General features: G+C 47.8%; 15 protein-coding genes across 15 annotated transcripts; 7 read left to right on the top strand and 8 right to left on the bottom strand.

Moving 5' to 3' along the window:
- Positions 1-10: 10 nt before the first annotated feature.
- On the bottom strand, positions 11-752 carry FOIG_01739 (nitrate reductase-like protein; the record flags this gene model as incomplete). The annotated part of the gene is made up of 3 exons (XM_031198715.1): positions 11-371; positions 427-537; positions 592-752. 3 exons carry the CDS (start codon positions 750-752, stop codon positions 11-13), a joined length of 633 nt encoding a protein of 210 aa, XP_031070752.1.
- Positions 753-1,223: 471 nt separating this feature from the next.
- On the top strand, positions 1,224-2,369 carry FOIG_01738 (uncharacterized protein; the record flags this gene model as incomplete). Its single annotated transcript, XM_031198714.1, has 2 exons — positions 1,224-1,640; positions 1,701-2,369. The coding sequence occupies 2 exons, from the start codon at positions 1,224-1,226 to the stop codon at positions 2,367-2,369; spliced, it is 1,086 nt and encodes a 361-aa protein (XP_031070751.1).
- Positions 2,370-2,400: 31 nt separating this feature from the next.
- On the bottom strand, positions 2,401-3,108 carry FOIG_01737 (uncharacterized protein; the record flags this gene model as incomplete). The annotated part of the gene is made up of 1 exon (XM_031198713.1): positions 2,401-3,108. The coding sequence occupies exon 1, from the start codon at positions 3,094-3,096 to the stop codon at positions 2,401-2,403; it is 696 nt and encodes a 231-aa protein (XP_031070750.1). The 5' UTR covers positions 3,097-3,108.
- A 1,002-nt stretch (positions 3,109-4,110) lies between these two features.
- On the bottom strand, positions 4,111-5,412 carry FOIG_01736 (uncharacterized protein; the record flags this gene model as incomplete). Its single annotated transcript, XM_031198712.1, has 1 exon — positions 4,111-5,412. The coding sequence occupies one exon, from the start codon at positions 5,410-5,412 to the stop codon at positions 4,111-4,113; it is 1,302 nt and encodes a 433-aa protein (XP_031070749.1).
- Positions 5,413-6,349: 937 nt separating this feature from the next.
- FOIG_01735 (uncharacterized protein) lies at positions 6,350-7,979 on the top strand. Its single transcript, XM_031198711.1, has 2 exons — positions 6,350-7,689; positions 7,743-7,979. Exons 1-2 carry the CDS (start codon positions 6,414-6,416, stop codon positions 7,883-7,885), a joined length of 1,419 nt encoding a protein of 472 aa, XP_031070748.1. The 5' UTR covers positions 6,350-6,413; the 3' UTR covers positions 7,886-7,979.
- Positions 7,980-8,805: 826 nt separating this feature from the next.
- Positions 8,806-9,394, bottom strand: FOIG_01734 (TENA/THI-4 family protein; the record flags this gene model as incomplete). The annotated part of the gene is made up of 4 exons (XM_031198710.1): positions 8,806-8,939; positions 8,989-9,054; positions 9,104-9,155; positions 9,203-9,394. The coding sequence occupies 4 exons, from the start codon at positions 9,392-9,394 to the stop codon at positions 8,806-8,808; spliced, it is 444 nt and encodes a 147-aa protein (XP_031070747.1).
- Positions 9,395-9,560: 166 nt separating this feature from the next.
- FOIG_01733 (uncharacterized protein) lies at positions 9,561-9,917 on the bottom strand (the record flags this gene model as incomplete). Its single annotated transcript, XM_031198709.1, has 1 exon — positions 9,561-9,917. One exon carries the CDS (start codon positions 9,915-9,917, stop codon positions 9,561-9,563), a length of 357 nt encoding a protein of 118 aa, XP_031070746.1.
- A 1,600-nt stretch (positions 9,918-11,517) lies between these two features.
- Positions 11,518-12,677, top strand: FOIG_01732 (uncharacterized protein). Its single transcript, XM_031198708.1, has one exon. It carries the CDS (start codon positions 11,596-11,598, stop codon positions 12,448-12,450), a length of 855 nt encoding a protein of 284 aa, XP_031070745.1. The 5' UTR covers positions 11,518-11,595; the 3' UTR covers positions 12,451-12,677.
- Positions 12,678-13,758: 1,081 nt separating this feature from the next.
- FOIG_01731 (uncharacterized protein) lies at positions 13,759-14,322 on the top strand (the record flags this gene model as incomplete). The annotated part of the gene is made up of 1 exon (XM_031198707.1): positions 13,759-14,322. The coding sequence occupies one exon, from the start codon at positions 13,759-13,761 to the stop codon at positions 14,320-14,322; it is 564 nt and encodes a 187-aa protein (XP_031070744.1).
- A 1,688-nt stretch (positions 14,323-16,010) lies between these two features.
- Positions 16,011-16,491, top strand: FOIG_01730 (uncharacterized protein; the record flags this gene model as incomplete). Its single annotated transcript, XM_031198706.1, has 4 exons — positions 16,011-16,111; positions 16,175-16,310; positions 16,364-16,378; positions 16,429-16,491. The coding sequence occupies 4 exons, from the start codon at positions 16,011-16,013 to the stop codon at positions 16,489-16,491; spliced, it is 315 nt and encodes a 104-aa protein (XP_031070743.1).
- A 1,702-nt stretch (positions 16,492-18,193) lies between these two features.
- FOIG_01729 (uncharacterized protein) lies at positions 18,194-18,667 on the top strand (the record flags this gene model as incomplete). The annotated part of the gene is made up of 1 exon (XM_031198705.1): positions 18,194-18,667. The coding sequence occupies one exon, from the start codon at positions 18,194-18,196 to the stop codon at positions 18,665-18,667; it is 474 nt and encodes a 157-aa protein (XP_031070742.1).
- Positions 18,668-19,662: 995 nt separating this feature from the next.
- FOIG_01728 (uncharacterized protein) lies at positions 19,663-23,331 on the top strand. The gene is made up of 2 exons (XM_031198704.1): positions 19,663-20,059; positions 20,112-23,331. The coding sequence occupies exons 1-2, from the start codon at positions 19,893-19,895 to the stop codon at positions 21,340-21,342; spliced, it is 1,398 nt and encodes a 465-aa protein (XP_031070741.1). The 5' UTR covers positions 19,663-19,892; the 3' UTR covers positions 21,343-23,331.
- Positions 21,498-23,536, bottom strand: FOIG_01727 (uncharacterized protein; the record flags this gene model as incomplete). Its single annotated transcript, XM_031198703.1, has 6 exons — positions 21,498-21,735; positions 21,791-22,043; positions 22,095-22,690; positions 22,740-22,911; positions 22,965-23,204; positions 23,269-23,536. 6 exons carry the CDS (start codon positions 23,534-23,536, stop codon positions 21,498-21,500), a joined length of 1,767 nt encoding a protein of 588 aa, XP_031070740.1.
- A 1,574-nt stretch (positions 23,537-25,110) lies between these two features.
- FOIG_01726 (uncharacterized protein) lies at positions 25,111-25,917 on the bottom strand (the record flags this gene model as incomplete). Its single annotated transcript, XM_031198702.1, has 1 exon — positions 25,111-25,917. The coding sequence occupies one exon, from the start codon at positions 25,915-25,917 to the stop codon at positions 25,111-25,113; it is 807 nt and encodes a 268-aa protein (XP_031070739.1).
- A 282-nt stretch (positions 25,918-26,199) lies between these two features.
- Positions 26,200-27,138, bottom strand: FOIG_01725 (uncharacterized protein; the record flags this gene model as incomplete). The annotated part of the gene is made up of 2 exons (XM_031198701.1): positions 26,200-26,659; positions 26,837-27,138. The coding sequence occupies 2 exons, from the start codon at positions 27,136-27,138 to the stop codon at positions 26,200-26,202; spliced, it is 762 nt and encodes a 253-aa protein (XP_031070738.1).
- Positions 27,139-27,271: the final 133 nt, after the last annotated feature.

The raw sequence follows: 27,271 nt of genomic DNA, 5'->3' as shown, positions 1-27,271 counted from the left end.
AAGAACCAGGCTATCCATCGGACCCAAATGACTCTCTCATTGAAGCTGCCGCTGTTGCAGTGCAGAGTCTGGTGTTACCATCCCTATAAAACTGCATTAGTCTACCTTCTTCCTCTGGTGAACAATGAGATGCTCGCATGTGAAGCGTGTTCAGTCCAGCTTTTCCAATCAAGGCAAGAACATAGTATTCGTCAAGAAATAGCTGCCCACTGGTGTAGAAAGCGATACTATGGGCTGTGAGTTTCTCAACAAGTTGTTTTGACTTTTTGACAATGAGATCCATGGCTTCATCCCAAGTTGCGCGCTCTAGCTTGCCGTTTCGGCGGATCAGGGGATGAGTGAGCCGTTCTTTGCTGTTGATTGCCTTCCACCTGAATAACAAATATTAGCAACTGAGGTTTGAGTAAGTCTCTAGTCTTGGCTCACCCATTGAGACCTTTGGGGCCCAGTCTCCCTTTGTTGACACGGTCAGTGGCACGGCCTCTCACACCGACGACCTTGCCATCTTTTACACCCATGTCAAGCCCACAGCCATTACTAGATATCTACTGTTAGAAGAATTCTCAAATATGACTGTAGCCAGTTGCTTACCTGCACAGCACACATGCACTCTGCACCCATTTCTCCGGCTCCTCATCACAAGCATGATCAACCCTCGTAGGCCACTGATGAACATACAGTGTTCTCGGCCCCCAAATATCTTCAATCGAGTCTCGCGAGCATATCGAGGGAGCGTCACTGCACATATCCATCTTAACGTCGTCCATCAACTCAGGGGTGCTCGTCCAAGATTTGCCAAGTTACTAGAGGCAGATGGACAGCAAGATAAATCGGTAAGAATTTCTAGGCGGTGACAGCTCCCCCAGAAAATTCGCAATGCGACGCAAATGACTGGGCCTTACCGACAAAGTGGTACCGAGGATAATTCGTCAAGAGCGCATCGACGATTGTCATGTTGACAGGATGATGCTAGCCTGACGTTGTCAGTGACGTAAATGACTGTTTCCGTGATAAATAGCAATTCCACTGACGAGTCAAATGTCAAAGATTCATTAGCGTGTTTGGTTTGGCTATCATGATTGGAGTCGACAGCCAAGGAAGTCCAAAAAAGCCGAAGAAAAAAAGATTATTATGAAGTCGTGCCAATTGAAGAAGCTGTCGGTCGCGTCTCGGCATGCGATCACTTCAGTTCCATCTCAACACCAGAGTTCGACACATCCGCAATGGATGGCTACGCAATTTGCTCAGAGAGTACAAGATTAGCTTCTGCAGAGCACCCGGTTTTCTTTTGCGTCAAAGGTACAATCGCTGCTGGCGATGACTCTCTCACTCTCCCTTTGCGTCATACGCGCGATGGACCCGAGCCTTGTTTCGAGATCATGACTGGGGGACGATTTCCGCAAGGTCAACTTGGAGAGGTATTTAACGCATGCGTCAAGGTCGAAGACACTATCAGGATTGCAGCAAAGGAACCAGGGCTCGGGACGTGTATCGCCATCAGCAAGCCGATACCAAGATACGCCAATCGTCGGTTCGCCGGTGAAGACATTCAGAAGGGAGATCTAGTGATGAAGAAAGGAGTCACTATCCGGACATCACACATCAGGCCGCTCGCATCTGTAGGAATTGAAACGACCCAGGTGCGCAAGAAGCCTAGAGTCTGTATCTGGTCGACCGGCAACGAATTGACCTCTCTAAAGTCTCATATCAGAGACGTCAATGGAGTATACTTGACGGCGGCGTCGAAAGAAGCCGGGGCCGATGCAACCTTTGGCGGCTCAATTACAGATGAAGTGGATGCTCTTGTTCAGACCATAAAAGACCGATTGGGATCATCGGCGGTGGATATCATGATTACAAGTGGAGGTGTATCCGTTGGAAAGTTCGATCACGTTCGTCAGGCACTGGAAACCCTTGGTGCAACCATCGTGTTCCACGGCGTAGCTGTCCGTCCGGGCCATCCGGCTCTCTTCGCACTACTCTCTTCTGCCTGGGGTGAGGTAGCTTTCTTTGGACTACCCGGTAACCCCGGCGCAGCAGCAGCCTGCTTCAAATTCTTGACTGTCCCGTATATAAGCCATCTTCTGGGTCAAGAGCCGGAGAAGCCTGTACTTGCGCGCTTGGAGAACCTCCAACTAGGTAGTTCATCACGGAAGAGCATTATGGATGCGCCCAACAGAGGACTCAACTGTGACAGGTTCAGACCTGGAGTTCTGCAAATAACAGGCGGCGATGGACTTACAGTCCACGAAGCTGCTGGGGTGTTGGGGCCAGCTAAGATGGCGCCTTTCGTGCAGGCAAATTGTTGGATTCACATCAAGACAACGAGGTCATCGAGACGGGACAGATGGTATATTGCTATCCCATGAATGACTCTCTGGTATCCTGAAATACATCACTTTACAGCACCTCCAAAGGCTCTTCCATGAAATTGTCTGTCGGCTCATCTCTCAGTGATCTCATGGCATCTTCCCATTCCGACTTGCGGTTTACGTTTCGTAGTAATGCTTCCGAGTCTTCAGGAAGATACGTGTGACCGTCAAGTTCCCGAACAGCCTTGCTGGGACTGAGTTTTCCTGCTTTGCAGTTCTCCTTGAGATGGCTGATAGCTTCTGGACTCCATATCCCCAAGAGAGGCTCGCAGAAGCCTTCGTGGTTTTTAAAGCATGTAACAGGAGGTTTGTAGCGTGACTGTAATTCTTGAAGGGCAGATGTAGTGATGCAAGGATAGTCACAGGCCACAACCAACCAAGTCGCCTCAGGATCTGAATCACAGGCAGCAAGTATTCCCGTTGCTGGCCCCTTCGACTCATCCCCTTGACTCGATTCCAGGTCCAGAATAATCTCGATGCTATTTTCTCCTGGAGTGGCTTCGTACGAAACCTTGCCGGCGTTCTGTAGAAGCTCATCCAACTCAGAATCTTGAGCAAGAGAAATGTAGATAGTCTCTACCTTAGGGCATGCTTTGCGTAAAACCTCGATTTGGCGTTGATATAAAGGGCGGCCATCAGGCATGGTGAGGAGATGTTTCGGAAATCCCATTCGAGTGGATTTTCCACCCGCTAAGATGAGTGGCTTCATAGCTGTAGATTTCATGTTCAGTTAAACACTTGCTTTAACATCGACGGAATACTCCAATTGAGTCGGAGCCGGGAATATAGATATACACAAATAATAACCGAGGGCCGATCTCTTTGGAAGATAGGCCCACCAAATGAAACTCTCATGGGAAGCTCATAATGACGTGATGATGAGTAGAAAAGTCACCAAAAGCCCACGAAATCAGGTCATGGAATGGGTTAATTTAGATACAGATTGCACAATCCATTATAAAGTTAACTAGATTTCTTATTGTTATTCCAGGGTAATTGAGTCTCGAAAACTACCTCAATAGAATGCTCAATCGTTAACAGTGTGAATTCCACTAGAACTACTCCACCACGAGCTAATAAAGAGCAAACACCCTGAACCCAGATCTCGGAAGACCCCGTTTCCAAGGAACATATTCATCAATGTAGCACTGTCCTACAAGTAAACAATGCTGAATTGAAAAAGATTGAGCAGCTCTCTCCCAAACCAACATCCATTCATCATAGTCATCATCATCCACGGCTGTAAACCGTGCCCTCATCGGTCCTTGGGGACAATCCGAAATGTTCGCTTGCTCAAAGGCGCTCGTAATTAGGTTATTGAGGTGATCAAAATTATTCACTCCTTTCGGCCGCAGCACCGCGTGCTTGTAGCAGTCAACAAGCATAGCCACTATGTCGCCTTCTTGGGACTCTTCTGGGACGAGTGCACAGTGGTGGCTTGAGGTGATGGCAAGTCTCTTGCCAGATAATGGACTTGCTTCGGGCTTCTTGACGTGATGGATGAGAGCATCGGTGATACGTTGGACATCGCGTGGTCCAGCCGTAGGATACTCTTGAGCATTGGCCGCATCAACCCAGGTCTTGAAGGACTCTCTGAACAGCTTCTGCCTCTGTTCGTCATATTTGGTCCCTGCTCTTTTGCAAGAGTTCAAAATTGAAGCTTCATCTTTGGTTAGGGATCTGTGACGACAAACAGGTCAGTCCACGAACGTCATCTATTCTCGAGATAGAGCCGTGTTTACCTTATGTCTTGGAGCAGCTCGAGGGCCACAGCCTTGGACTCCTCTTGAGCCCTAGCTTCATCGCCACAGCTTGGAAATGCATGACTTGTCGCCTTGAACCTGGTCACCTCGAATCCGCTAATGGCTAGGACTGGTGGTGCGGATAGCAATATGTGATGAGTGCCTCCAAAGGAGACATAGGAGCTATCATCACCACCACCGAATTTCCTACCCACTTTGTGTATGGTCTCCCAAGAGAGCTGCGACCTAGACCAACGAGGACACCAAGACGGGATTCCGGGGGCGGTAATGGGAGAAGGGTTCATAGCATGCGAGAGGAGACTCTCGATACCTGTGGCATCCAAGAAATACCGAGCAGCATCAACCGACACGCGCGCAAGGTCTCTATCGTAGTCGACCTTGATAAACCTATCACACCTATCTCGATCTGAAACAACACCCAAGTGACCGAATACGATATCTCGAGGGTCAGTGGCCCCGATCCCTCTCCGACAGGAAAGAAGCGAAGATAGTGGTGCTTCAAACGCACCGTATCGTCTACTGTTCATGTCCTCCAAGGGAGTTGCGTTTCGAGGCTGGCCCTGCTGAGCGATGCTATCAGAGAGCGTGTCAAGTAACATGGCCGCGACGACATTCTTGGTGTCGACAACCTTGCAGAAGTGGTGCCACCGGATTCGCAGGTTATCGCATTGAACCCAGACATCTGTGGAAAGCACGAGCTCCTGGAAAACCCAGACTCTACGGAACCATGGCTTTGATAGTAGGTCGCGTCGCATACCGTCGATCTCATCCGCTGCCAATGAAAGCTGCCCAAGGTCTGACGTGTTACCATGCATCGTGGTCTGACTCTGAATCTTGAGATTTATGAACAATTTCTCAAATCCTGGGGGCGACTGGCCGAGATGAATTACAGTATGATGCGCAGTAGAGTATATCCTACCCATGAGCGCGACTTGCACACCCTTTTCAGCATTATTTGACTGATCGATGCACAAAGCATCTGCCCATATCCGACAAACTCGGCTCTTGTCGCGCATGTCTCGGAGAGCAGCGTCAAGGCTGGCAGTGATCTCCTTGGCGCTACCACCTAGGTGTATCGCGCCCCTCTGGCTTGCATCACCCCAGACGTAGGACAAAGCAGTATAAGGTTCGATCAGGTCATAGTCACAATCCGAGAGTGTAGCGTGATGTAACGAGCCCTTGAGATCTGCGCTGTGGTTGAGACTAGGCTCCAGATGAAGGAGTCGGAAAGAATCTAGGTGCTCGAGAGGTCTGTACTGAAACATGTTGGAAGGCATTATGGAAAGATTACGGGCGTGGTCGAACAGCCCTGCCAGGGTAACAAGAAAGTTTCAACGGCGACGTCGCGGAATTGTAAAAGCTGCAGATGCAGATGCAGATGTTGTCAGCCTCTTTCAGCCTAATCAGTCGGTGCCTAATCAGCGAGCCATGTCCGAGTTCCATCTGGATTCGATCTATAATTGCAGTGCAACTTCAGCTGACGGTCACTGGCTCAAGCCACCAATCCATTCTTTCGTCCAGCCCATCAAGCATAAAGTCGCGGCATTTCCCCCTTGAAGCCGTTTATTTAGGTGTGAAATCTGTCACCGACCAGGCATTACCATTGCATCTCATTTTGGAAAATTACTTAATTAACGTAGACGGGAGATCCGTCTGGACAAGATCCCTGGAGATGTTGTTATTTTTTTTCTATTACGTCAATATGCAATTTATGCTTCATCCGAATGAAGAGGAGGTTCTGTTGCTAAGAGAGGCGTGCGCGCATGTCATATAGGCGGAGAGTTGATGCAGATTGATAGGGATGGCAAGATATTTCACTTGTGCCAGGTCCCAGGAACCGTAAAAGATGACGGAAGATCTTCAGGCTGATTTGAGAGATTAACCATTCTTCAGATCATTTTATATAGACTTCGTTGCTTCACCAAATTAGACCAGGAGGTGTGTGCAGTAGTGCTAGGTCTCTCCTTTCCAAATATCCATAAGGATTGTCTATCCGCGACATTTTTCCTGCGCGTATCTATTATTGCATATTCGCCATAAAGTAAAAGTAAGCGCAGAGTAGAGCTGCTAATTAACAAGCAAGTTTTGATGTGATTAGAAGGTGTAATGCAGTCAGCTGGCGGGCGTGTAATGGGAGGGCGCATGCTGGGTGGACGTGGAACCTACAGACCCAAACTTTTACTAAAGCACTATTTATTAAAGTACGTAGTGGCGCCCTGTGCATCTCTGGTATATCTTGGCCTACTGGAAGGCCTTGTGCACAGTTAAATCATCCGTGATGACTCGCCAAGACCTGACGCGAAGGGAAGTCTCTCGTCACACAGACTCCAACGATGCCTGGATTATCATTAATAGAGATGTCTGGGACGTTACCGGCTTTGCCGAAACACATCCCGGAGGTGAAGATGTCGTTGAAGAGCACCACGGAAAAGACGCTTCCGAAGTCTACAATTCCATCCACGGCCCAAAGCTGGCAATGAGCTATTTTGGAGAGACGAAACTTATTGGAAGAGTCCCAGAATTGTTCCGAGCTCAGGATCAGCAGGCTTTGGAAAACCCCAAGCTGATCAAAAGTCCTCCGCCGCTTGACTCCATCATAAACCTGCAAGACTTTGAAGATGCTGCAAGATCTTGTCTCAACGAACGATCCTGGGTATACGTTTCCGGTGCCTCAAATGACTGCTACACAGCGTCCAAGAACGCCGAGATATATCAGTCAGTCTTTCTGAGACCTCGAGTCTGTAGACCTATTAGTCAGGTGGATACAAGCACAACGATATTGGGTCACCGTTTCGACGTCCCTATCTTCAACGCTCCCGCGTCCTTGGCCATGCTGACGCACCCGTCCGCCGAGGTTGGGTTGGCAAAGGGACTGTCTGCGTCCGGAAGCACCATAATAATGCCTACACTTGCCTCATACTCACTAGGCGAGGTTATTGAGGCTCTGCCCCAGAACCATCCTTTCTTTTTCCAACTGTACATTCCCCGAGATTCCCTAGCATTGGCCAAGCTCTTGGATGAGATTCGTCGTGCTTCACCAAAGGCTGTCATGGTAACTGTGGATCTGCCGGTCTTTAGTAAACGAGAGGCCAACGAGCGTTACGAAATGAGAATGGCGAAAGAAAAGGGTGAGTCAAAGAACAAGAAACAGACCAAGCAGTCCCGCGCCGCCAGCGCAGCAATCAACCCGGACGTCACATGGGTCCAGATCCAAACCATCAAGGAAAAGTTGGGAATACCCATCTTTGTAAAGGGGATACAGTGTGCTGAAGACGCCATAAAAGCCTTGGAAAGCGGCTGCGAAGGAATTTACATATCGAATCATGGCGGGCGTGGTGTCGACACCTCGCAGCCAGCGCTTCTGACTCTGGCTGAGATCAACATCAAGTGCCCAAAGCTCTTATCCCAAATGAGTGTTTTTATCGACGGGGGTATTCGTCGAGGCACAGATATTTTTAAAGCCATCTGTCTCGGTGCTCACGGAGTCTGTCTTGGCCGACCTTTCTTCTATGCTCTGATGTACGGAGAAGATGGAGTGCGGCATCTGATGAACAGTGAGTAAGAACAATGAAGTCATAAGTGACTGAGGCTAACCAATTCCTACCAGTCTTGCGAGATGAGCTGGAAAATGCCATGCAGCTGTGTGGAATCCAACGTTTAAGTGAGGCTCACCCGGGATTACTGAATACCAAGGCCCTCGTGACCATGGTTGATACGGGCGAGCTGCTCAAAATGGGGAGCAAACTGTAAGGTGATCAGGTATAGTGCGTTTGTATATACCCGGCGCAAGCAGTTCATATTTCTCTATGCATATAAAACAAGTGAGAAAGCCTCTGAATGACCGTAACCTGTGTTCGCAAGAACTATATCCAAGTGAGCTGTATTCATATCGACACACCCGAGAAGAGACACACTCCGTCTTCTCCACAAATCAGGACATAGAAGAAAGGTCAGTTAGCTTGCTTAGCTCCGAGCATGCGTCTTCGACAGCTTGGGCGTTGCGAGAGGATACAAAGACTTGAGGGGCACCCGCCATAAGAAATCTGTTCAATTTTATGACAAGGATCAATCATCCAGGCAGAACAAAGTCATCCATTCTCATAGTTATCATCATCCACGGCTTTCAACCGTGCCCTCATTGGTCCTTGGAGATAACCCGAAAAGTTTGCTTGCTCAAAGGCGCTCGCAATCAAGTTATTGAGACGGTCAGCATTCTTCACTTCCTAATATCCTAGTAGCTTGTTGGACTGTAGGCCTATCTTGATAGTCTCCATTAGTAGAGGACTTGGACACGAAAAAGACTCTGTCTCACCCCTTGTCCCGATCCCGTTGCTCAAGCTCATCCTTTCGGTGCAAATTCTGTTAATTCAAGTGGCCAGGCATCACCATTGCATCTCATTTTGAAAATTTACTTGATCAACTTAGACGGGACAAGATATCATTCTAAATGTTAACATTTAATCTTTATGGAGACATTTAAACCCTTTGATGTATGCCTCAAGTAAGCTATGGGTATCATCGTATGAGACAGCAGTCAGACAACACTACTTGCCATGGCGCAGAGAGAAAAACACAAGCCCCAGATGCAACCAAAGCAGAACGCATGCCAAATTGCTGCCATGCCTCAAAGCACACTGAAGCATAAGATATCCTCAAAACCAAGGCTCTTTTCAGTCTTCGAGAACCTTTCCCACTGCACTCTCAAAAAAGGCAGTCTCAAATTCCAGGGCCTGGCGGAAGAGCCCATTGGCAACAGCAAATGTCTCAGTGTTGTTGTTGGCGCTCAGCACTTCCTGCAACTCAACTACTCCCAGTTAGTCAGGCAATCACCAGAGCGGACCACTCGCATCTACCGGACAGCTTAGCTCCATAGCTCCAGTCAAGGTTCGGAGAAATCCACTCGTCGAAGAATTTTGTCCCTTGACAATATCAGTTCATGTTTTCCTGAATTGAGCTCCCTGTACGGACCTCTCACTGTGCTAGACGACTGATTTAGCTGATACGCAATCTCAGCCCATCCCTGAAATGCGTTAGCATAAGTTTACACCGCTGTCGTGGGCTTCTCACGTAGATGCAGGGGACTCTTGATATGCTGAAGAGGTACCAGCCGAGTTTTGTATTCTCTCCCAGCCAATCGACATATTGTCGTAGAACGGGCTCGAGCTTCGCGTTTTTGACAACGGTGCTGCTCACGTTGAGATGATCAGGACTTGTAAGGTCCTGACGAAAATGGCTTGCGTATTCGAGGTCCGACGTCATATCCAGAACTGTTTCGTTGATGGCCGATGTCTGGTCAGCGGCAGATTCTTCTGGATCCAAGGATTTCAAGAGATACGCCTTATGAGGGACTGTCAAGGTGAGATAGTAATAATCTTGCTGCACGAGAGTTAAGTATATGCAGCAGGTCAATCAGGATCGTAAATGGCTAAATACGGACTATGAAATAGTATTGCAGTGACTCTAGAGTCCCTTCGGAGGTTTGTGCCGCTTGGGCAGCAGTGAATGCATTGTTGAGAAACTTTGTCACGAGGTCACAGTTCTGTCTCCAGAGCTGGGCGACGAGAGTCCTTGTGGGCAAATAAGTATTCTGAATAGCCAACTGAAGTAGAAATACCGAATATACTGACCCATCCTGGACTTCAGGGTTATGGTGAGGACACTCGACAGGAGTAATAATCGGCTCAGCAGTGGCTGGGACCTCTCGACGTTCATGTGGCAGTGCTGCGGCCGAGATTGCAAGAGTGGGGAGGACGAGAAACATCCGGATCCAGCTGAGCGACATCGTGATCAACGGCCCAGTAGACAAATCTGAAATCGCTCACTTCTTTCACGGGTAAGAAGACGCAAGGAAGCATGATGGCGCTGGAAGGTCTTTATATAGGTAGGTAGTTAATAGGGAGTCCCTTGGTTCTCGCAAATTATTGTTCCATTCGTGATATTAAAATGTCTCAAAAACCTGCAGGTGTGTTACACAACATTTCAGCTCCGGATTAACTTGTGCTCAGGCGTTAATTTCGTTACCACCCTCTTTTGTTTTGTTTTCTTTTATCTCATTTATCATCCTGGTAATCAATTTCACTTAAGTGTCCATATCTTGCCCATATCCTCCTCAAACCAAAAAGAAGCCACCACTCGCCGAGTCCCTTATAGTGAGGCTGTAGGTAGGTAATACGGGAATGTCACTAAAGCTTACATGGAGGTTTTAATTGCTTCCTTCTATCAAATGTTACGTGAAATGATTCAAATAAACTGTACATAAAAATGATCGAGAGTAGCTGATTGCGCCACGTTGCCGTCGACTCTAGATAGCTGTAATGGAAAGCCTCGCTCCCTAGTACCAGGTCCTGCTGAGGTCGCCACGAGGGTGAATGACCTTTCCACTTCTAACAACACTCCAATCTCCTGTTTCCTCGTAGGTTCCCGGTAATCCTAGAATCAAGTATCTTCTCAATCAACCATTTACTTCTTCCGGTGTTGTCTCGTTCCAGTCTTACACGTGGCTAATTCCCTTGCTCTTGGTTCGGGAGGGTGTTCGATAAGAGGAGGTGTGAAGATGATTGGAATGCGAAGTGTTCTCATTATCATTCTCATGCAGAGGTAAAAGTATTAATGGTCATGATTAGAGCGCCAATGATCTCAGCTCTCGCGACAAATGTGTAGACGACATCAACGAAGTCTCAAACACCAACCTCTAATTCCCCATCATCGCCGACGCAGACCGTAAAGTCGCCTTCCTCTAGGATATGTTCAGCCAAGAAGACCTCGAAAACATCGCAGTGAAAGGCATCGCTTTCACCATCCGCTCAGTCTTAGTCAGTCGAATCTTCTTGGAAGGGTTGATGACAATGATGTATCCTGCTTCAACTGGTCGGAACTCAACTGAGGTTCTGCGTGTGATTGATTCTCTTTAGAGTGGTGATAAGGAGGGCGTTGTTACGCCGATTGATTGGCAGGTTGGCGAAGATGTTATTGTTCCGCCTTCTGTTTCGACGGAGGATGCGAAGAAGAAGTTTGGTGATGTTAGGGAGGTTAAGCCGTACTTGAGATTTACCAAGGCTGAGTATTTTTCATAGCATAGTGACATGTTCATAATTAATGAATAGAGTCATATGATTTATGAAACTAACGGCGCCGTTATGAACACGCAGTTTGTGGAGATGTAGTGTCAACTATGAGCGTGTAACGGTTACGACGGTGCACAAAATTCCAATAACGGTTTCATCTCGTTACACATGATTCATGAGTAAAATGACCTATGTTGAACAAAGTCTTCGTGTCTCACTTGGTGGCTGGCCTCGTTCCTCAGTGCGGGGGATCTTTCTTGGTAGATGTCCATTGCGTCATGGACCTAGCTCTACTGGAGTCGGCATTGAACTGCTCCCTCTTTAATGAGACCCAACGTTTCATGAAACAATTGAAGTTTTAGATATACCATTTGTGTCATTTCTTCCAGTTAAGCCATGAAGGATCAAACTAATACGCTCGTTTTACAGACTCATCGACGTGTCACACGCTCCATGGTCAAGAACGATATAAGTAACACAAAAGTCATCAAAGTTGAGAAACGCAAGACAGCGCCACGAAAAGTACCCACTGGAGTAGTGCTCTCGGCATCGCGAATCCCTCCAATCTCCAAGGAGCGTTTCGGTCTGATCCAAGAAACCGTCGGAAGAGATCTGTACAAACTTCTCGTTGCAGCCGTTCTTTGGAACAGGACCCGAGGATCCCAAGCCCGCCCTGTTTTCCAAAAGCTCATATCTCGGTACCCAACACCAACTCACCTCGCAGAAGCATGTTTCTCCGACCTTGCAGATATCATCCGTCCAATAGGACTCTACAACTCCCGCGCCGCTCGGTTCATCGCCTTCGCTAAGACATGGCTTGAGAAACCGCCCAATAAATCAAGGCGGTACAGAAAGCTGCATTATCCCCTGCAGGGCGATGGGTTAGACATTGGAAAGGATGAAGTCTTGGATGAAGATGATGTGAGACAGGGCTGGGAAGTGGCACATTTGCCGTCACTTGGTCCGTACGCCATTGATAGCTATCGGATCTTTCATCGAGACATGTTGAGGGGTTCAGCCGACGATTGGAATGGCTTGAATGCAGTGCGGGGTTTTGAGCCTGAGTGGAAAAGGGTTGTGCCACTTGATAAAGAGTTGAGGGCTTATTTGCGATGGATGTGGCTTAAGGAAGGTTGGATATGGGATCCTGAAACTGGTGGTAAAATCAGAGCTTCAGAGGAAAGAATGGAAAGAGAGCGTAACCGATCGAGGAGCTTGTCTCCGGAGGGGTTTAGAGTACCCCGTCGATAAGCCCTGCAAATATTGTCTTTCGATAACCGAAAAGGATTGGGCCTTGAATACTGGTCAATCATGTCTCAGACACGCTTCAGCTCCAATCCTCGAAGATGATTATCTCCAATCTGAACCATTGTCTTCCTCCTTGCATTAGTTTTCTTCTCTAGCCTCACGGAGCTATTCAGCTGAGCGAAAGTCCCCGACCTGCATAGAGTTGTGTCATAGATTCAAGATTCTCCCTGCATAAGCGCTGATATCTTACGACTGCACTGCCGGATAGAGATCCTTGCATAGCGGCTATGTAAGTGAGACACGGCATACACATTCCTCGAATTTTGTCCGACGGCCCGGAAAGACAAAGTACCCGGTATCAATCATTCCATTATGTATAACGCAACCTCTGTTGAGAGTGGATGCTCCTTGCTTCCCAGTTAGGTTGTTATGAGGCCCTCATTGTGGGGTTGGAAAGAAGGTGTTTTTCCGGGATTATTTCCTAACGGGCAACAGCCGTGATATGAATGAGTTTAGTGATTTATCAAATCAATGTCAAGGGACTGGCAGCTTTCTAGTGCATGAGCAGTGCATATGCTGCCACAAAGCCCAAGTGCAACAAATATATATTCCTAACTTCATCTACTTCGTCGAGACGTTTGCTTTGGTTTAAATGACGTCTAATATCACCTGTTGCAATTATAGAAAATCAGCGGAAGATTGATGATTTGGTACTGCTAACTTCTACATAGTAAGAATGCCGAGGCGTTGAATAACTTTCAATTCACCAAGATAATCCTTCTCTCACCTAGAAACGTCTTAGCGAAACGACGCCCCGAGCTCGGTATTTCCGGAATCTGTTCTCTTCAGGGCTCAAGTTGATGGCTGATAATCAACCCATGTATATCCCTTCTTGATCTCACTGATCCCTCTTAATATGGTAACGAGGCTTCAGCGTACTGCTCATCACTTAATAAGCTTCCGCCTCCAGAGGAGCCTTGAATGTTAATATCATGGCTATCTAGAAGTAAAGTTAAATCTATTACAGCGTCTTTCCACTTTAAAATTTAAATCTAGGTATATAGTGTCCTCAATTATCATTCAACAGAACATGTCAACCGCATAACTTTCTCTCTTTAACTCAAACTCTTCACAAACACCATCTTCCAAACTCAAAAAACCCTGGTATCTGTCATGAGGTCCAAAATATCGCTCTCCTTCTTGCATCTTCTAGGACTTCTGGGACACTTTGTCTTGGCTGGCTTTATACCGAAGCCCCCACCTTATATCGTTCCGGGTCCAAACGTGAAGCCGACCAGCAACCTTCCACCCATGCCTCACGATCTATATGGTGAACCTGATTGGGCCCACAGCTGGCACCAGCCAAAAGATGAGATCGAAGCAGTTCGTCAGCTGGATCTGGACATTCAACAGATCGGCCTATCCCCAATCATCATTAGAGCTCGACTTAAGAACGCAGGACCATATCACGTTAGATTCTGGGGGCCTGGGTCTCCGATAACAATGAGAGCTATCGAATATGGGCTCTTCAAGATCTATGCTGATCAGCTGAAGTGGAATTTCGGGGAGGCGACACAAGAGCGCGAGGAGAAGCACAAGGGCTTGCATATGGATGATGATACTATTATTAAGCTGAATCCGTATATGGTTATAGAGCGCGACTTCGTGCTCCCAGGAAACTCCCAGACAAATGTATCATGGCATAAGATGTTAGAGAATGCGAAGAAGGTTAATGTCACTCTTGAGGGAGAATGGTTTGGTGTGAGGGCGAGAGGAAGGGACGCTTTTGAGAAGAGGTACATGAAGAAAAAAATGATTTGGGCATACAAAGAGCTTGAGTTCAAGTCAAACACCATACAGCTAGTCCTTCCATAACTGCCTTTTTGAACCTGGGGAGTAGAGATATAAGATGCAAGTTTCACAAAGTTCTGTTTTTCCACTTGACTATGGGTTTAAACTTTGAGTTAATCGCCTCGAGTACGTTTTCAAATACCGCATATAGGTGAACTTAGGTATTATTCTCAGCGATGTGAAGCCATCTAATAATTCAAACAGCATCCCAGGTACTGAAGTAGAAGTTTCATGTAGTTTTGGGAACATAACTTAGATTTCTCAGGGAACGTCGTTGTCCTCCACTTGCATAGTCCAAGGTCCATGGCATATGAGCCTAGAAACCTCCCTCGCTCCCGCAAAGAGTGGCAATTGAACTTCAATGCACCATTGGGCTTCAACACTAAGGTAGTGAAATGAAACATGGGTAGCACGGATATCTCGACTTCCGATAGTCCGCTGCAGGCGACTCGATCGAGGCACTTTCGCTTGAACTCTTGTAACACTGCATTACTGGTCGAACATAAACCCCGCGTCTTGCGACATTCCCATACTGCCGCTGAACGATGTCGCAGATTGAAACTCCTGCCCGGAAGAATAGACATATATCCAATCTTCACCTATTGCTACAATTCTCTGTGCTCATAATACTATTCTAAATGTATAGAGACGATTTGACCGTCTGTATCTAAGTCCTCATTCGCAGATTAACGCCCTTCGGCCCATTCTGTCTTCTCCAGAGCGTAGATCCTCCTTGCACAGTCGTTACAGACGGATCATCAAACAGCAGACAAGTGTTACCCCGGAACCGCTAGCTGCGAGGGAACCAAGGAGCTCAAGATGGAGGATTTGGTAGTCAAACGGCAGTTGCATATGTTAGGCATATTAAAACAGTGTAAAAGCTCAAATTCCTGATCTAATTGCTCAACGGATTATCATCAGCATCAATTTGTCTCTCACCAGGACAAAACTTCAACCATTCAACATGAAGTTCTCTATCGTGTATACCCTCTTCCTCGCCCAAGGAATCATTGCCATGCCCAGGTTCCACACCAAAGCAAAGGCTGCCGGAGATGAGATTATATATGTTTAAAACAGTAAACTCTAGAATTACAAAAATGTTACTAGTCTTAGAGTTAAACTATATCACTAATCACAGTCAGCAGTCTTCGCATCAGGATCTCCGAGGGATCCTTTCGTCCCGGAATTCTGCCCAAAATGTATGCACCAGTACCTTAAAGGTCTCAGTTCAGCTAAGCACGATGTACGTCCAGCTGCGACTTTCCGACAACACCAAAAGTTACCACCAGGACCATCGGGAGGATGTACACAAGTGAGACCAGATCGTCGATCGCTCCTACTCATGTCTTACAACAGGGATCAAGCCGCTCCGCTCCCGTGCCGTATTTGGTAGACCATCACCTCTATCCTCCTTGCATGATTGATCGACGCAAGGAGGAGCATTCCTAGGACAGACCTGTGAGACATACGGACCATCGGTAAGTGAATCAAGGAATAGTCAGACAAGTTGCTGATCATGAGGGGGACATGTAGCACAGCGCATGTTGATGAACTCGATAAGTAGGATGATGGTTGAGATTTGGGTGGAAGAAAAATCTATAAAGGTCGAGGGTCTGTCCGCCTGTTCGCTCATCCCACCATCCTCAACAGCTTCACTTTCACACTACAATACACTACACTACACTACATCACTACACTTTCAGATTTCCAGAATGAAGTTCTCTATGGCTTCCACTCTACTCCTTGCCAACAGCATCGCTGCTATACCTTGGTCTTCCCTCAACGCCAAGCAGTCCAGCGGCGAGGAGATCACGTACGTCCCATCTTAGTCAATCTTGCTCAGTTCCACAACTCGATACTAACACGACCTGTGTAGCCTCCGCATCCAGGTCTCCCAGCCCTCTTCCAAGAAAACCTTCTCCCCCAACCACAAGGGCGTCGTCAACGTCCACAACTACGAAGTCTGCCTCAAGGTCTGCTGGCCCGAGGAGCCAAAATGCCCCGAAGGCTGGGTAAGTGACAAGAAAGCCTATTCTCGATTGATCATTGCTAATTATTTGACCAGAACTCCAAGAAATTTGTATGCTACCTGGTAGTGACGAAGACGAACTTTTTACTAACAGGCTTTAGGGAGACGAAGACTATCCTTGCTGGACCTGCTGCAAGAAGACTGGCGATGATGATGATCTCTGAATATCAGGTTAGCCAAGGACTTAGAGAATCGGACTACAAATATGACATGAAGACAAAGAGGATATGGAGTCAGTATAGCATAAATGGACACTCGTTACAATCTATCATAATCTGAGACTCGTGCTGCATGAATATGATTTGTGCATGGTAAACTAATCACACAGTCGCTTCTACCCGCTCCCCACTCATTTCCGTCGAGCAAGGTCAGTAGACTGCCGAGAACCACTGACAAGTATTACGTAGTGTAAATTCGGGTTAAACAGCCCTATTACAAGAACCTGGGGTTAGCTGGCATGTACGTAGTGAAGTTCGGCAAGTCTTGGCTCTACATTCAAGCTTTCTGGAAATCTCCGGCGGTATGCAGCTTGGTCGACTTGGTATAGAGGCGAAGACTACCGCTCTCGGATTCAACATTGGCCCCACGTCGTCTCCATCTCATTATCAGCACAGACAATGGGTCGTCGGTCTCGGCCAAATCTGATTTCTGGAGTTCAGCTAGCTCCCCCGAAGACCCCTACCCTTCAACTCCACTCGATCGCACGATAATGCCCAGATTCATCCAAGTCCGGAGCGGAATCGGCGCCTTGATCGACTCTTAATTGTCACTTATTTTTAGCCACATCAACCGCTAGATAAGTCGTAGATAACTATTAATCTTGATAAACTTCATGTGTTCATGATCTATACCTGACGAAGACATCGGCTTAATTGTTGCTCTACTGCTTGGCCTTGATTCTGACTCAAAGAGCACGACCAGTTGAGAGCCCATACGCGATATTCGCAAACTGTTCGATTATAATATCTTGTCGGTCTGGAAGCCTCTCCAACACCATATCAGCATACTCATTATTTTCCGCCTGAGCCTGTCATCGATCGATTGTGGCTATTCACGTTACCATAGTGTCAGTAACATCACTGTGTCACTCCAAATACGTTTCAAACTCTCGTCTTGGTGTGGCTGTGGGAAACCTACTTCGTCACCAGGCTTGGGACCCCCCTGTAGAGGGTTTTCGTTCTAGGAGGTTTGGACAGGTAGCAGCCCATGGCTTCTGGAGTGACATGTCAAGTGTGTTTTATCTGGTTCATTGCGATTGGGCGGGAGCACTTTTGTAGAAAAGAAGAAAGCTTTCCCAGAGGTGATGATTGGGTCGTTCCAGGATACGAATTGGCTTGCACTTCACCTTAGTGGACTTGGCAGGCCTCATTTTGGACACAGCCCCCTGCGACTGGTCATACGACTCGTCTATCAGTCTAGCCAGGCGTAACCTTTCTGCTGTGCCACAAGAAAGCAATCAATATTGATCCGCCTCTGCCACAAGCCAATAAGTGAAGTTGGAGACCGCACCGCTAGGAATCTATTGGAATAACAGCAACCCAATAAGAGCATTTGCATTAATCGTATGATGATGAGCCAACTTCATAAGCCAATAGTTAACCGTTGTGGAGGGCCTCAAAATGTTCGCAACAGTACAGAGCTCAAAAGAAGGGGTGGTAATATTGTATACCATGAGGTTCTTTATGATAAGCAGACGTAGGAAACAGACTACATTTAAGGACCAGCTAGTCGCTCTCCCCTTCCAGTCAGCCATCATCGGACATTCAACGCCATTGTGCTATCCGACTCTGGATCGAACAAATCCCCCCGATGGGCTTCTAGCTCTCAAAGATAGCCATTCAGCCTGCTGTTTACCTTATCTTTCAAATGAGTTCCACATCCAATACGTCATCTGCTACAGAATACTGGGTGGCAGCCGGCGACGTCGAGGTCGACAAGAAAAAAAAACTCAACCCTCGTCGAGCGACTGAGGCAAACTACAGACTACCGAAGAGAGAGGCTCTTCCTGAAAACACATACGAAAGTCTCCTTGCGGCTTTGCGTGAGGCACTGGAACAGGCCTTTGACTATCCGGGTTCACGTGCGCCGTTTATACCTGCATACAAAAGCAGAGATGACGCCGTCTCCCGCGCAAAGTTGCTGCGCGACCACGGGCGAGACAGTTCAAAGATCATACTGGTGGATCCAAGGCGTCCTGAACTCGCCTATTACAGAAGCCTTCAGAATTATGCTGGAAAAGTGTCATATCATGGCCCGGCATTAAGTTCATCTACAAGCGATGTCTATCTTATTTGGGAGCCTCTTACCACGGATCATAAAAAGCGGGAAGAGCCTGTCTAGACTCTTAATCTCTGCCTCTTGTTTCTTAGATGAAAGATGTTAGCTTAGTAAACGAGATAATTAACTTTAGTTAACAAGCTGCTTCAAAGTATACTTTTCACTAGTTAGATAAATCAGCCATAATCACCAGTACATCCCTACTATCTATTATAATAGTAAATTAGCCAATTTACCTTTTTTTAATATAGGATTTTAATATAGTACTATCATAGTATAAGTTGATTTACCCTTTTTATACCTTTTAATTTATCTTTTCCTAGAGTAATAGTCTAAAGGTCCACTAAATCTTCCCTAAATCTTCAGTAGATTGGCCTTAGTCTTTTTGTCTCTCAGTATATATGCCTGCAGTTTTCTTGCCTCTCCTAGTCCGGGCAATACATAGCTCAGCTTATCAGAACCTCTCCTCAGTCTCCATCCATGCCTTTGCCGTCTTCCCGATAGCCTCTTCACAAGCTCCGCCAAGTCCGGAGCGCGATCGGCGCCCTTGTATCCACTTCGCCCTGACTCATCCTCAATACAGTTTAGACCCTCGGCGCTAGAAATCTCTTGTCGTTCCAGAAGTCGGCTAGAAACTCCGGCAGTCAATTCCTCCAAAACAAACTTGCAGTAGCTTGGCGAAGGAGGCTGAAAATTTTGAGCTGAAAGAAGCGCGCGGCTATGATGAGGCTCTTTTTACATTACAACGACATATATCTTTGATTCTTGAGTCGCTGGTGACGGGACGGGTAGCTTTAGAGGTCTGGGGAAACCCTCCTGACCCTTCATTCCTACGTGGAGATTAGAGAGTCTGGAGCACTCAGCAGTGGATTTCTGAGCGACAAAGACCACTCTTTGTGGGACTATAACGTAAAAGTTAGCAAATCCATTGAAGCAATACAGATCTGGCCATTGCTTGTTTTTCTCCTCCATGGGCCGATCTCGCCCAATGAAGGATCGACTAATTTTAACCGCGATCACTCACCACTCTACACTCTCTGTTGCCCGAGTTCGGTGCGCGACGCCATCGGGCCAGGCCGAAAAACCTCCAATGTTAGTGGGCCGACTTGACTCGGAAGTTAAACTAATATGAAGACATTTTTTCTTCCCACCGTTGTCGGCCAATTCTCGCCCCAGAGTAGGAATTTATTTAAATGCGACTGCCGTTCCAATTATCGACGAGTCAATTGGTCTTACACTTTTTGTCTTTTCAACATTTGCGCCACCAACTTAACGGGCGACTGTCATCATGAGCCATACAGAGCCTAAAAGCGCTGCGGCGCCTGAATCCCCTGTGGATCAAGAGAAAGGTGTCAACAACAGTCCTCCAGCTTTTGTCGCTGAGCCGAGAAATGATGATGCTATCTTGGGTGATGAAGAGGCGGAGATTATTGACTACAAGACATTAACATGGTGGTATGTTCACCCACCAACCTCCGCATCTCAGACAGAAACTGACAAATTACAGGCAAGGCGGTATCGTCCTCATCGCAGAAACAGTATCCCTCGGCATCCTCTCCCTCCCCTCCGTCCTCGCCGCCGTCGGTCTCGTCCCCGGCATAGTCCTCATTCTCGTAATGGGCTTCCTCTCCACATACTCCGGTCTCGTGCTCGCTGAATTCCGCGCGCAATACCCCTTTGTCCAAAACTTTGGCGACGCCGTCGAGGTCATTGGAAAGTCCATCGGAATGGGACGTGTTTTCCAGGAGGTTTTCGGTTGGGCGCAGGTCATTTTCCAGGTCTTTGTCATGGGAAGCCATCTTCTCACTTGGACTATTTGCCTGAACACTCTGACGAATAGTTCGACTTGCACTATTGTCTGGGCTGTTGTGGGCTTGGCGGTTTTCTGGGTTCTTAACTTGCCGCGTACGCTGAAGTACACGAGTTATATGTCCATGGCATCATGCATGTCGATTACGCTGGCTGTTCTCATTACGGTTGGAGATGTTGCGCATGAGCGACCTATTGGCTCTGGAAGCATCCAGGTTGCTCGTGAGCTTGGTTTCACCGGCGCTTTCTTGGCTGTCACCAACATTGCCATTTCTTTCTCCAGCCACTCTTGCTTCTTCACTGTCATCTCTGAGTTCAAGAAGCCTGAGGACTGGCCCAAGGCTCTGGCGTTTCTCCAGATCGTCGACACTACGCTTTACCTACTTGCCGCTATTGTCATCTATGTCTTTGTCGGACCGGATGTTCCTTCACCTGCTCTTTCTGCCGCTGGCTCTGCTACCATGCGAAAGGTCATCTGGGGTATCGCCATCCCCACCATCGTCATTGCTGGTGTCATTTACGGCCATGTCGCTTCAGCCTACATCTTCCAGCGAATCTTCCGCAACACGAAGCACATGGTCCGCCGAACAAAGCTATCTACCATGGTCTGGTTCGGTGTAACCTTAGGTATCTGGGCTCTCTCCATGGTCATTGCCGAGTCTATCCCTGTGTTCAACAACCTTCTTGGTCTTATCTGCGCCCTCTTCGCCTCATGGTTCTCTTATGGACTGCCCGGTATCTTCTGGCTCTGGATGCACTACGGAAACTGGTTCAAGGATGGAAAGCAGACTTGCCGATTCGTGGCCAACGTTATTCTCCTCCTTACTGGTTTCCTCATCTGTGTCCTTGGACTTTGGGCTTCCATTGAGGCCATCGCTGAGGGAGGAAGCAAAACTCCTTGGTCTTGTGCCAGCAATGCTGCAGAATAGACAATTTCAGTTTTGAGTAATGACGATAGACATAATATGAATAATACCCATTTTTGTTTTCAATAATAATCCTGTTCAACTGCAAAGTCTGTTATTGATATACTTGGCTTTCCTAGTGCTATATGATGCTAATGCCCCTGACCACTACCCAGCACCTAAGCCTTGATGGAACCCTCTGAGCTTGGAGCCACAACCGTTGTTCTCTGGCGAATGTTTCCAGCTTCGTCATGCTCTTCGTCCCATCGAGGAAGATCAGCATAGGGAACTCTGACCAGTCGGTGGGTGTTGGCTCCGTTGTCATCGACATTGGTGATCTCGGTGCGAATAGCATAACCCTTCCACTTGGGCAACAGGAACATCCAAACAACGTAGTAAAGGGCGCAAACAAGGACACTAAAGATGGCTGTCAGTAAAGTGGAAGACATTCATATTCTCAGGCAATACTCACATTGCAATACCGACAACACAGTATGTCGCATACCAGAAGCTTACATCACCAGCATATGGGCCGCCCTTGGGAGGGTACCAAGGCATGACGAGGATGAAGACCTGGACGAGGATGTAGAAGATGACAGGAGGATGCCAGGCTTTGAAGTCAGAGCGACCAATACCGGCCTTTGACCGGCGGCGGCGGATAACATAGAGACCAACGACCATGGCAAACCTGAACATCGCATCAGGGTACGTGCCCAGACTAACAACTATGAGACGGATCAGCATCAGAAAACTTCAAGTGGGGTCGAGCTACTAACCGAAAGTGAAGGCATCGCCTGCCGAGGGTGCAACAATCATGATGAAAGTCAACACCCACTTGAGGATATAAGGACCAAGCGGTGTACCAAAAGGCTTAGTCGAGACCCAGAAGTTGGTATAAGGCAAAACACCCTGTCGACCAATCTCACGAAGCATACGTGCAGATCCAATCAACACAGCAAGAAGGTTACCAAAGGCACTCAGCAGTACAAGAAAGTTGAGGACATTGGCAGCAGACTTGCTATCACCAAAGAGCTTGGAGAAGAAGACGGATGCAGCAATCTCACTAGCCTCGGCGAACTCCTCCTTGGGAACGACAGCGAAGTAGGCGATGTTGCAGAGCATATACAACACAGCGACGACCGTAAGCGACACAGCACCGTTTCGCTTGAGCGTGGGGATGGGATTTTGAATCTCGTTGACGACGTTGAAGGCGTTCCAGTATCCAGCGTATGAGAAGACGATACTGACGAGGGCACTGGCTAGATCGTTGCCGTTGGGGGTTGCACCTGCGAAGGCGTCGCGGAAGTTGTGGCCTGGGTCGGGAATGCGCTTGACGTTGCCACCTAGGACGACGAATCCTGCGATGCTGATGCTGTGTGATGTGTTAGGGGTGAAGGGTATGGAGGGATGGGAGGGCTTACAAGACTAGAGTGAGGATCTTCAGGGCGCCGATGAAGTTGACCAGCCAGAGGGAGTACTTGTTATGCGCGATAACAAAGATGACAGCAAGGGTATAAGCTGCAATGGCGACACCTCGCATCTGCCATTCGGAGGGGGTATCGCCGGTCATTCGCCAAAGGTACTTGGACAGAACTATATATGGTCAGAACGCGCAAGCTTAAAGATGAAAGATGAAAGCAACTCACCGACGGCATTGCTACTGCTGAAGGACAGAATGACCGACTGGACAGCAAAGGTAACGGGGAAGAAGTGCTTAGGCCGAGGATACGCCTGCTCAAGATACACAACCTCAGAGCCACTGCGGTTAGGAAAGTAACTCGCCAATTCCAGATAAACACTGAAACCAGAAGCAGCCATGATGAAGCCAATGAACCAGATGATCAGCGCTAGACCGACAGACCCAGCACGGTTAAGAATACTCGAAGCTGTACCTTATTAGTCTCAACTCCTTCCATACAAGTAGAATACTTATATGAGTAGGGTACGTACGCGTAGAAAAGATACCAGTTCCAATCATCATATTCACGTTCAGAAAGATAACCGTAAGCCAACCGACGTTGTATCCAAGGGGCGAGTGCGATTCAACAGGCGCACCGACGGCCTCTTGGTATGAAGGCTTGGAGCCATTGCCGCCTTTGACGCGTGTGTATGCGAGACCGCCATCGTGAATGACCGAGGGTTCGGAGTCGCTTGCCTCAGGGTCCGCCGAGACGGTAGCCGTGGTTTTCTGGCTTTCAAAAAAGTTTGAGAAGCCCATTTTGTCGAAAACCTGAAGAGATGAAACCAGTGCGGTCGGTATAATCTGATCAAAGCAGTAGAATGGTTTGCCGATGAGGTGAAGTAAAACGCGCGACGACGGATTGAGTTATATAAACATGGATCGTCTGTGCGACCGTGGTGTGTGCAGGATGACACAATTCTCGAGGATCTTGACATGACTGCACCAAGACTCGGGTTCCCCGTTGGAAATCCCACCCAATATATCCGATCTGGGACGACATAGTCGCATGCTTAAAAGGACATCCACTCAAAGGCAGGATCTCCGCGTGGGATGAGCCTTGTTTGCGGACTTGGATAACTGCTAGTGGCGAGGAATGGATCGGTCTAGATGGGGGTTGTATAACGTTGTAGTGCATTGTGTCACTCGATGACATTTCGGTAGCTTGGAAATTCGGCAGGCCTTTTTACTCAGAGCTTGGAGTATAGCATTGTCGATCTAGATTACAGAGCAGCAAAAGAACCGTGCTGGACGGCTGTACAGTAACTCTTGGATCGCGGGATAAATAGCCCATCCAGCGATTCTTACGACCACATCAACAAACCCTTCCAACATCTAAAACAAGACGCTCCATTCTCCTCCACAAATTCGCCGAACTCTCCAAGTGTATCCCCCCTCCAAGCTTTAAACAGACACCTTAAAACTACCGGCGCCTCCCCGACTCAACCATCCAATTCAGGAAACACCTCGTCTGTTCAGACCAATTAAATCCCCCATATTTCCCGTTTCGCAATAACGGGGATGTGATTGTCTCATACCCAAAACAAGTGGGATACCCGATAATATCTGATAACGACATCGACTGTCGTGATAGCGAATCTATAATTGTTGCTCAATTAGGCTTAGTCTCGGAAAGGATCGAGAGGCCGCGGCTGCGGGAGACGAACCGGGCCCGCTGGAACAAGCAGGGAGGTTTGTCCGCAAGGTCTTATTGGTGAGGAGCTTGTGTAATTTGGCTCATTCTCCAAGGCCAAGCTTTTGTGCTATTGATTTGGTGTTGGCTTAGGTGGGGTTAACTATGGGCTCGATGGCGCACAGCAGGATCTACGTCTATATGGCCCAGAATGGCGAAAAGAGTGCTATGCTCGCTAGTGCAGTGAAAAGATTTCTGTATTGAAACTCAGGAGCAGCCTAGATCCCATCATTCCCTTCTCTGTTACTGGAGTTTTATTGTATGACTGGACTAATTCATCAACATTTACAGTACTATTCATATTCTGAGTTCCAACATCTATACTGAAGTGATAATAGATACACAACAATCACCATGTTGGTCTGAACTCATCCCTGCGTTCTCTGCATTCACTATACAGCACCTAACACATTGTTTGCCCTGTAGTCTATGAGATAAGAATACCAGATCCTCACTCATTGCATCGTCAGACGTTGGAAGATAACGTTGTGAAAGAGCAACCCAGACTGAAACATCCTTTGCAGACAATACGCGCATGATAGGTAGACGTGTCGTCCACCAATCTGGCGTCGGAAGAAGCAACCCTTCTCCTTCGACAAGAATAGATTGGAACCCATTGAGCGAGTCACACGTCTTGCCTTCACAACTTGCAGCTGTGAACGCGAAGTTGAGCCCAAATTTCTGCGGCCCCTAATGAGAAATGTCGACCGGGGAATGCTGCAGTTAAAACTCTGTAGAAGGCAGAAAGACTAGTACTTTCCGGAAATATCTCATCAATAATGAGTTCGGCGACGAGGCCAGAAGTTGAACTATCGGCTAAGTCGTCATATTTCGTTACAGTCGTCATGGAGACTGCATTGTAGCCACCCTGCCGAGGTGTACTCATTTTCCATTCTCCCTGGTCACGTATCATGTCGTACATGAAGCCGTTCCACTCGATCCTACCAGGTACAACTGTCACGACACAAGCTCTCTGAGGATCGGATGTGATCTCCGTCAAAGTATGAAGACAGAAACAAAGTCCACTGTGCGAAGCTGCAACAACATTACCACTGCCCGAACCCCTATCATATTGTCGTCCCGCGAAAAGCATTTGGGCGAACGACAGGGTATGCTTAGGCCAAGGTCTCAGTAAGCCGTCAACAACCGGGTCGTAGTATGAGTCTCCTGGATCACCAATTGCATCTCTCTGGTTCCAGTATATGCTCTCTAAACCGGAGCGTGTTGGTTGTACTTTAAGATCTTGTTGCATGCAGATAGTCGACATAGCTCTGACAAGGGTACAAATAGTTGGTATCAATGTGAGCAAGCAGAAGGCGGTGTACCCTCTCTCGCCGTCCACATTTGAGCGACAATTCATGCATGAACATAGCTGACTCAAGGAAACGTAAGATTGAGAAAACTGTTGAGCAGCGTTCAAGTATCCTTTGTTCACAGCCGCCTCCATTGTCTGGTGCAAGACCGGATTTTGACCGAGTTCTGGAAGGAGGCGACGAGCAAGTAGACAAAACCCCCTCCCGTAGCTGGATTCTGAAATTGGCGATAAACGCAATCGTGCTTCATCACTCACTAAGGATGTTATGTGGCCCTCACCGTCGCAGATAGCAGCCTGAAAGATGCGCGCGGCAGAACCCAAACAAGCCCCAGTAGTCCGAGCTTGAGACCCCAGGAGAAGCCTCATAGGACTACCAAATGTATCAATCAGGCAGGACTCCCAAGGAACCCTACCTTATGAAATGATTTCCTGATTTTGCAAATGATTGAATAGTGCTTTGCCGCTCGGAATGACATAGTGTCTGCGGTCAACTTGAAGGATTTCACTCGAATGCCCCAGGTGGTAAGTTATGATAACTTGAGCTTCCGGAGAGTATCTATTTTGCGTGCCATCAGGTCGATAGATAATCGTGCCGTCCTGATCCTGAACCTCGACTCGGAGGTCCAGAAGCCAATGGGCTACTGCGGCGATCCAAGCGCAATCCATGCCACCAGACAAGAAAAGACGATCAAGGCGTTCCGCTGAGACTTCGAAAACTTGCTTCAACACTAGCGCGATGTCTTCGGGCGACCCAGAGCCTTGCAGCTTGCATTGGCCGTCGCCGAGACAGAGCTTAGTCAAGCCATGTAATACCAGACCGAACTCCGATGAGGCGAGCAGTCCCCCCGAGGACTCAACCAGCGCGATCCACTGCCTAAGCGCAGGTGTAAGCTCAGCGGGTGGGCCATATAGGAGAAAGAGCTCTCGTATAACCTTTGCAGCAACAATCGTGGAGTATCCCTCTGTCAAGCAGGCACAGATACCAAGACAGTTCAAGCCCTCTGTAGACTACTGCATGCTCCATATGATATTCTTCACCCCGAAACCAAACCATAGTGCTTTTCCAAAAGAAGGGAAAGCACTGAGTTTATCGAGGGCACGGTGAAGACGTAATTCGCCACTCGGACCGAGCTTGACGTTGGAAAAGATTGCCCTGGCAGCATAGATGGTGAAGGCTTCGATACCTGCTTTTGACAATCGCGATAGAACGTCGACAGAGAATGTGACGCTCCCGCTCATTATTCTGGTCCAGTCCACTGTGCCTTGCTGCTGGAACCCAACAGCAGTACTAGGCTGTAGGTCTTGAGATAGGAGGGGAGCTGACTGGCCCGAGTTTGCGCGAGAAGACTCCATCTTGCTTTCAAGAGAGAGAAACTCGATGTGTTGATTGCAGTAAAAATGCGTTGCTTGAGGTAAGCGTTCGACGCTTGAGCTGTTGTTACGAGCTGTAGTTATTTGGCAGAGATGGAAAACACAAATGAGGCTC

Source organism: Fusarium odoratissimum (assembly GCF_000260195.1).
Source record: "Fusarium odoratissimum NRRL 54006 unplaced genomic scaffold supercont1.2, whole genome shotgun sequence".
NCBI lineage: Eukaryota > Fungi > Ascomycota > Sordariomycetes > Hypocreales > Nectriaceae > Fusarium > Fusarium odoratissimum.
Note: the sequence above shows the minus strand (reverse complement) of the source record. Positions and strands in the feature narration are given on the sequence as shown.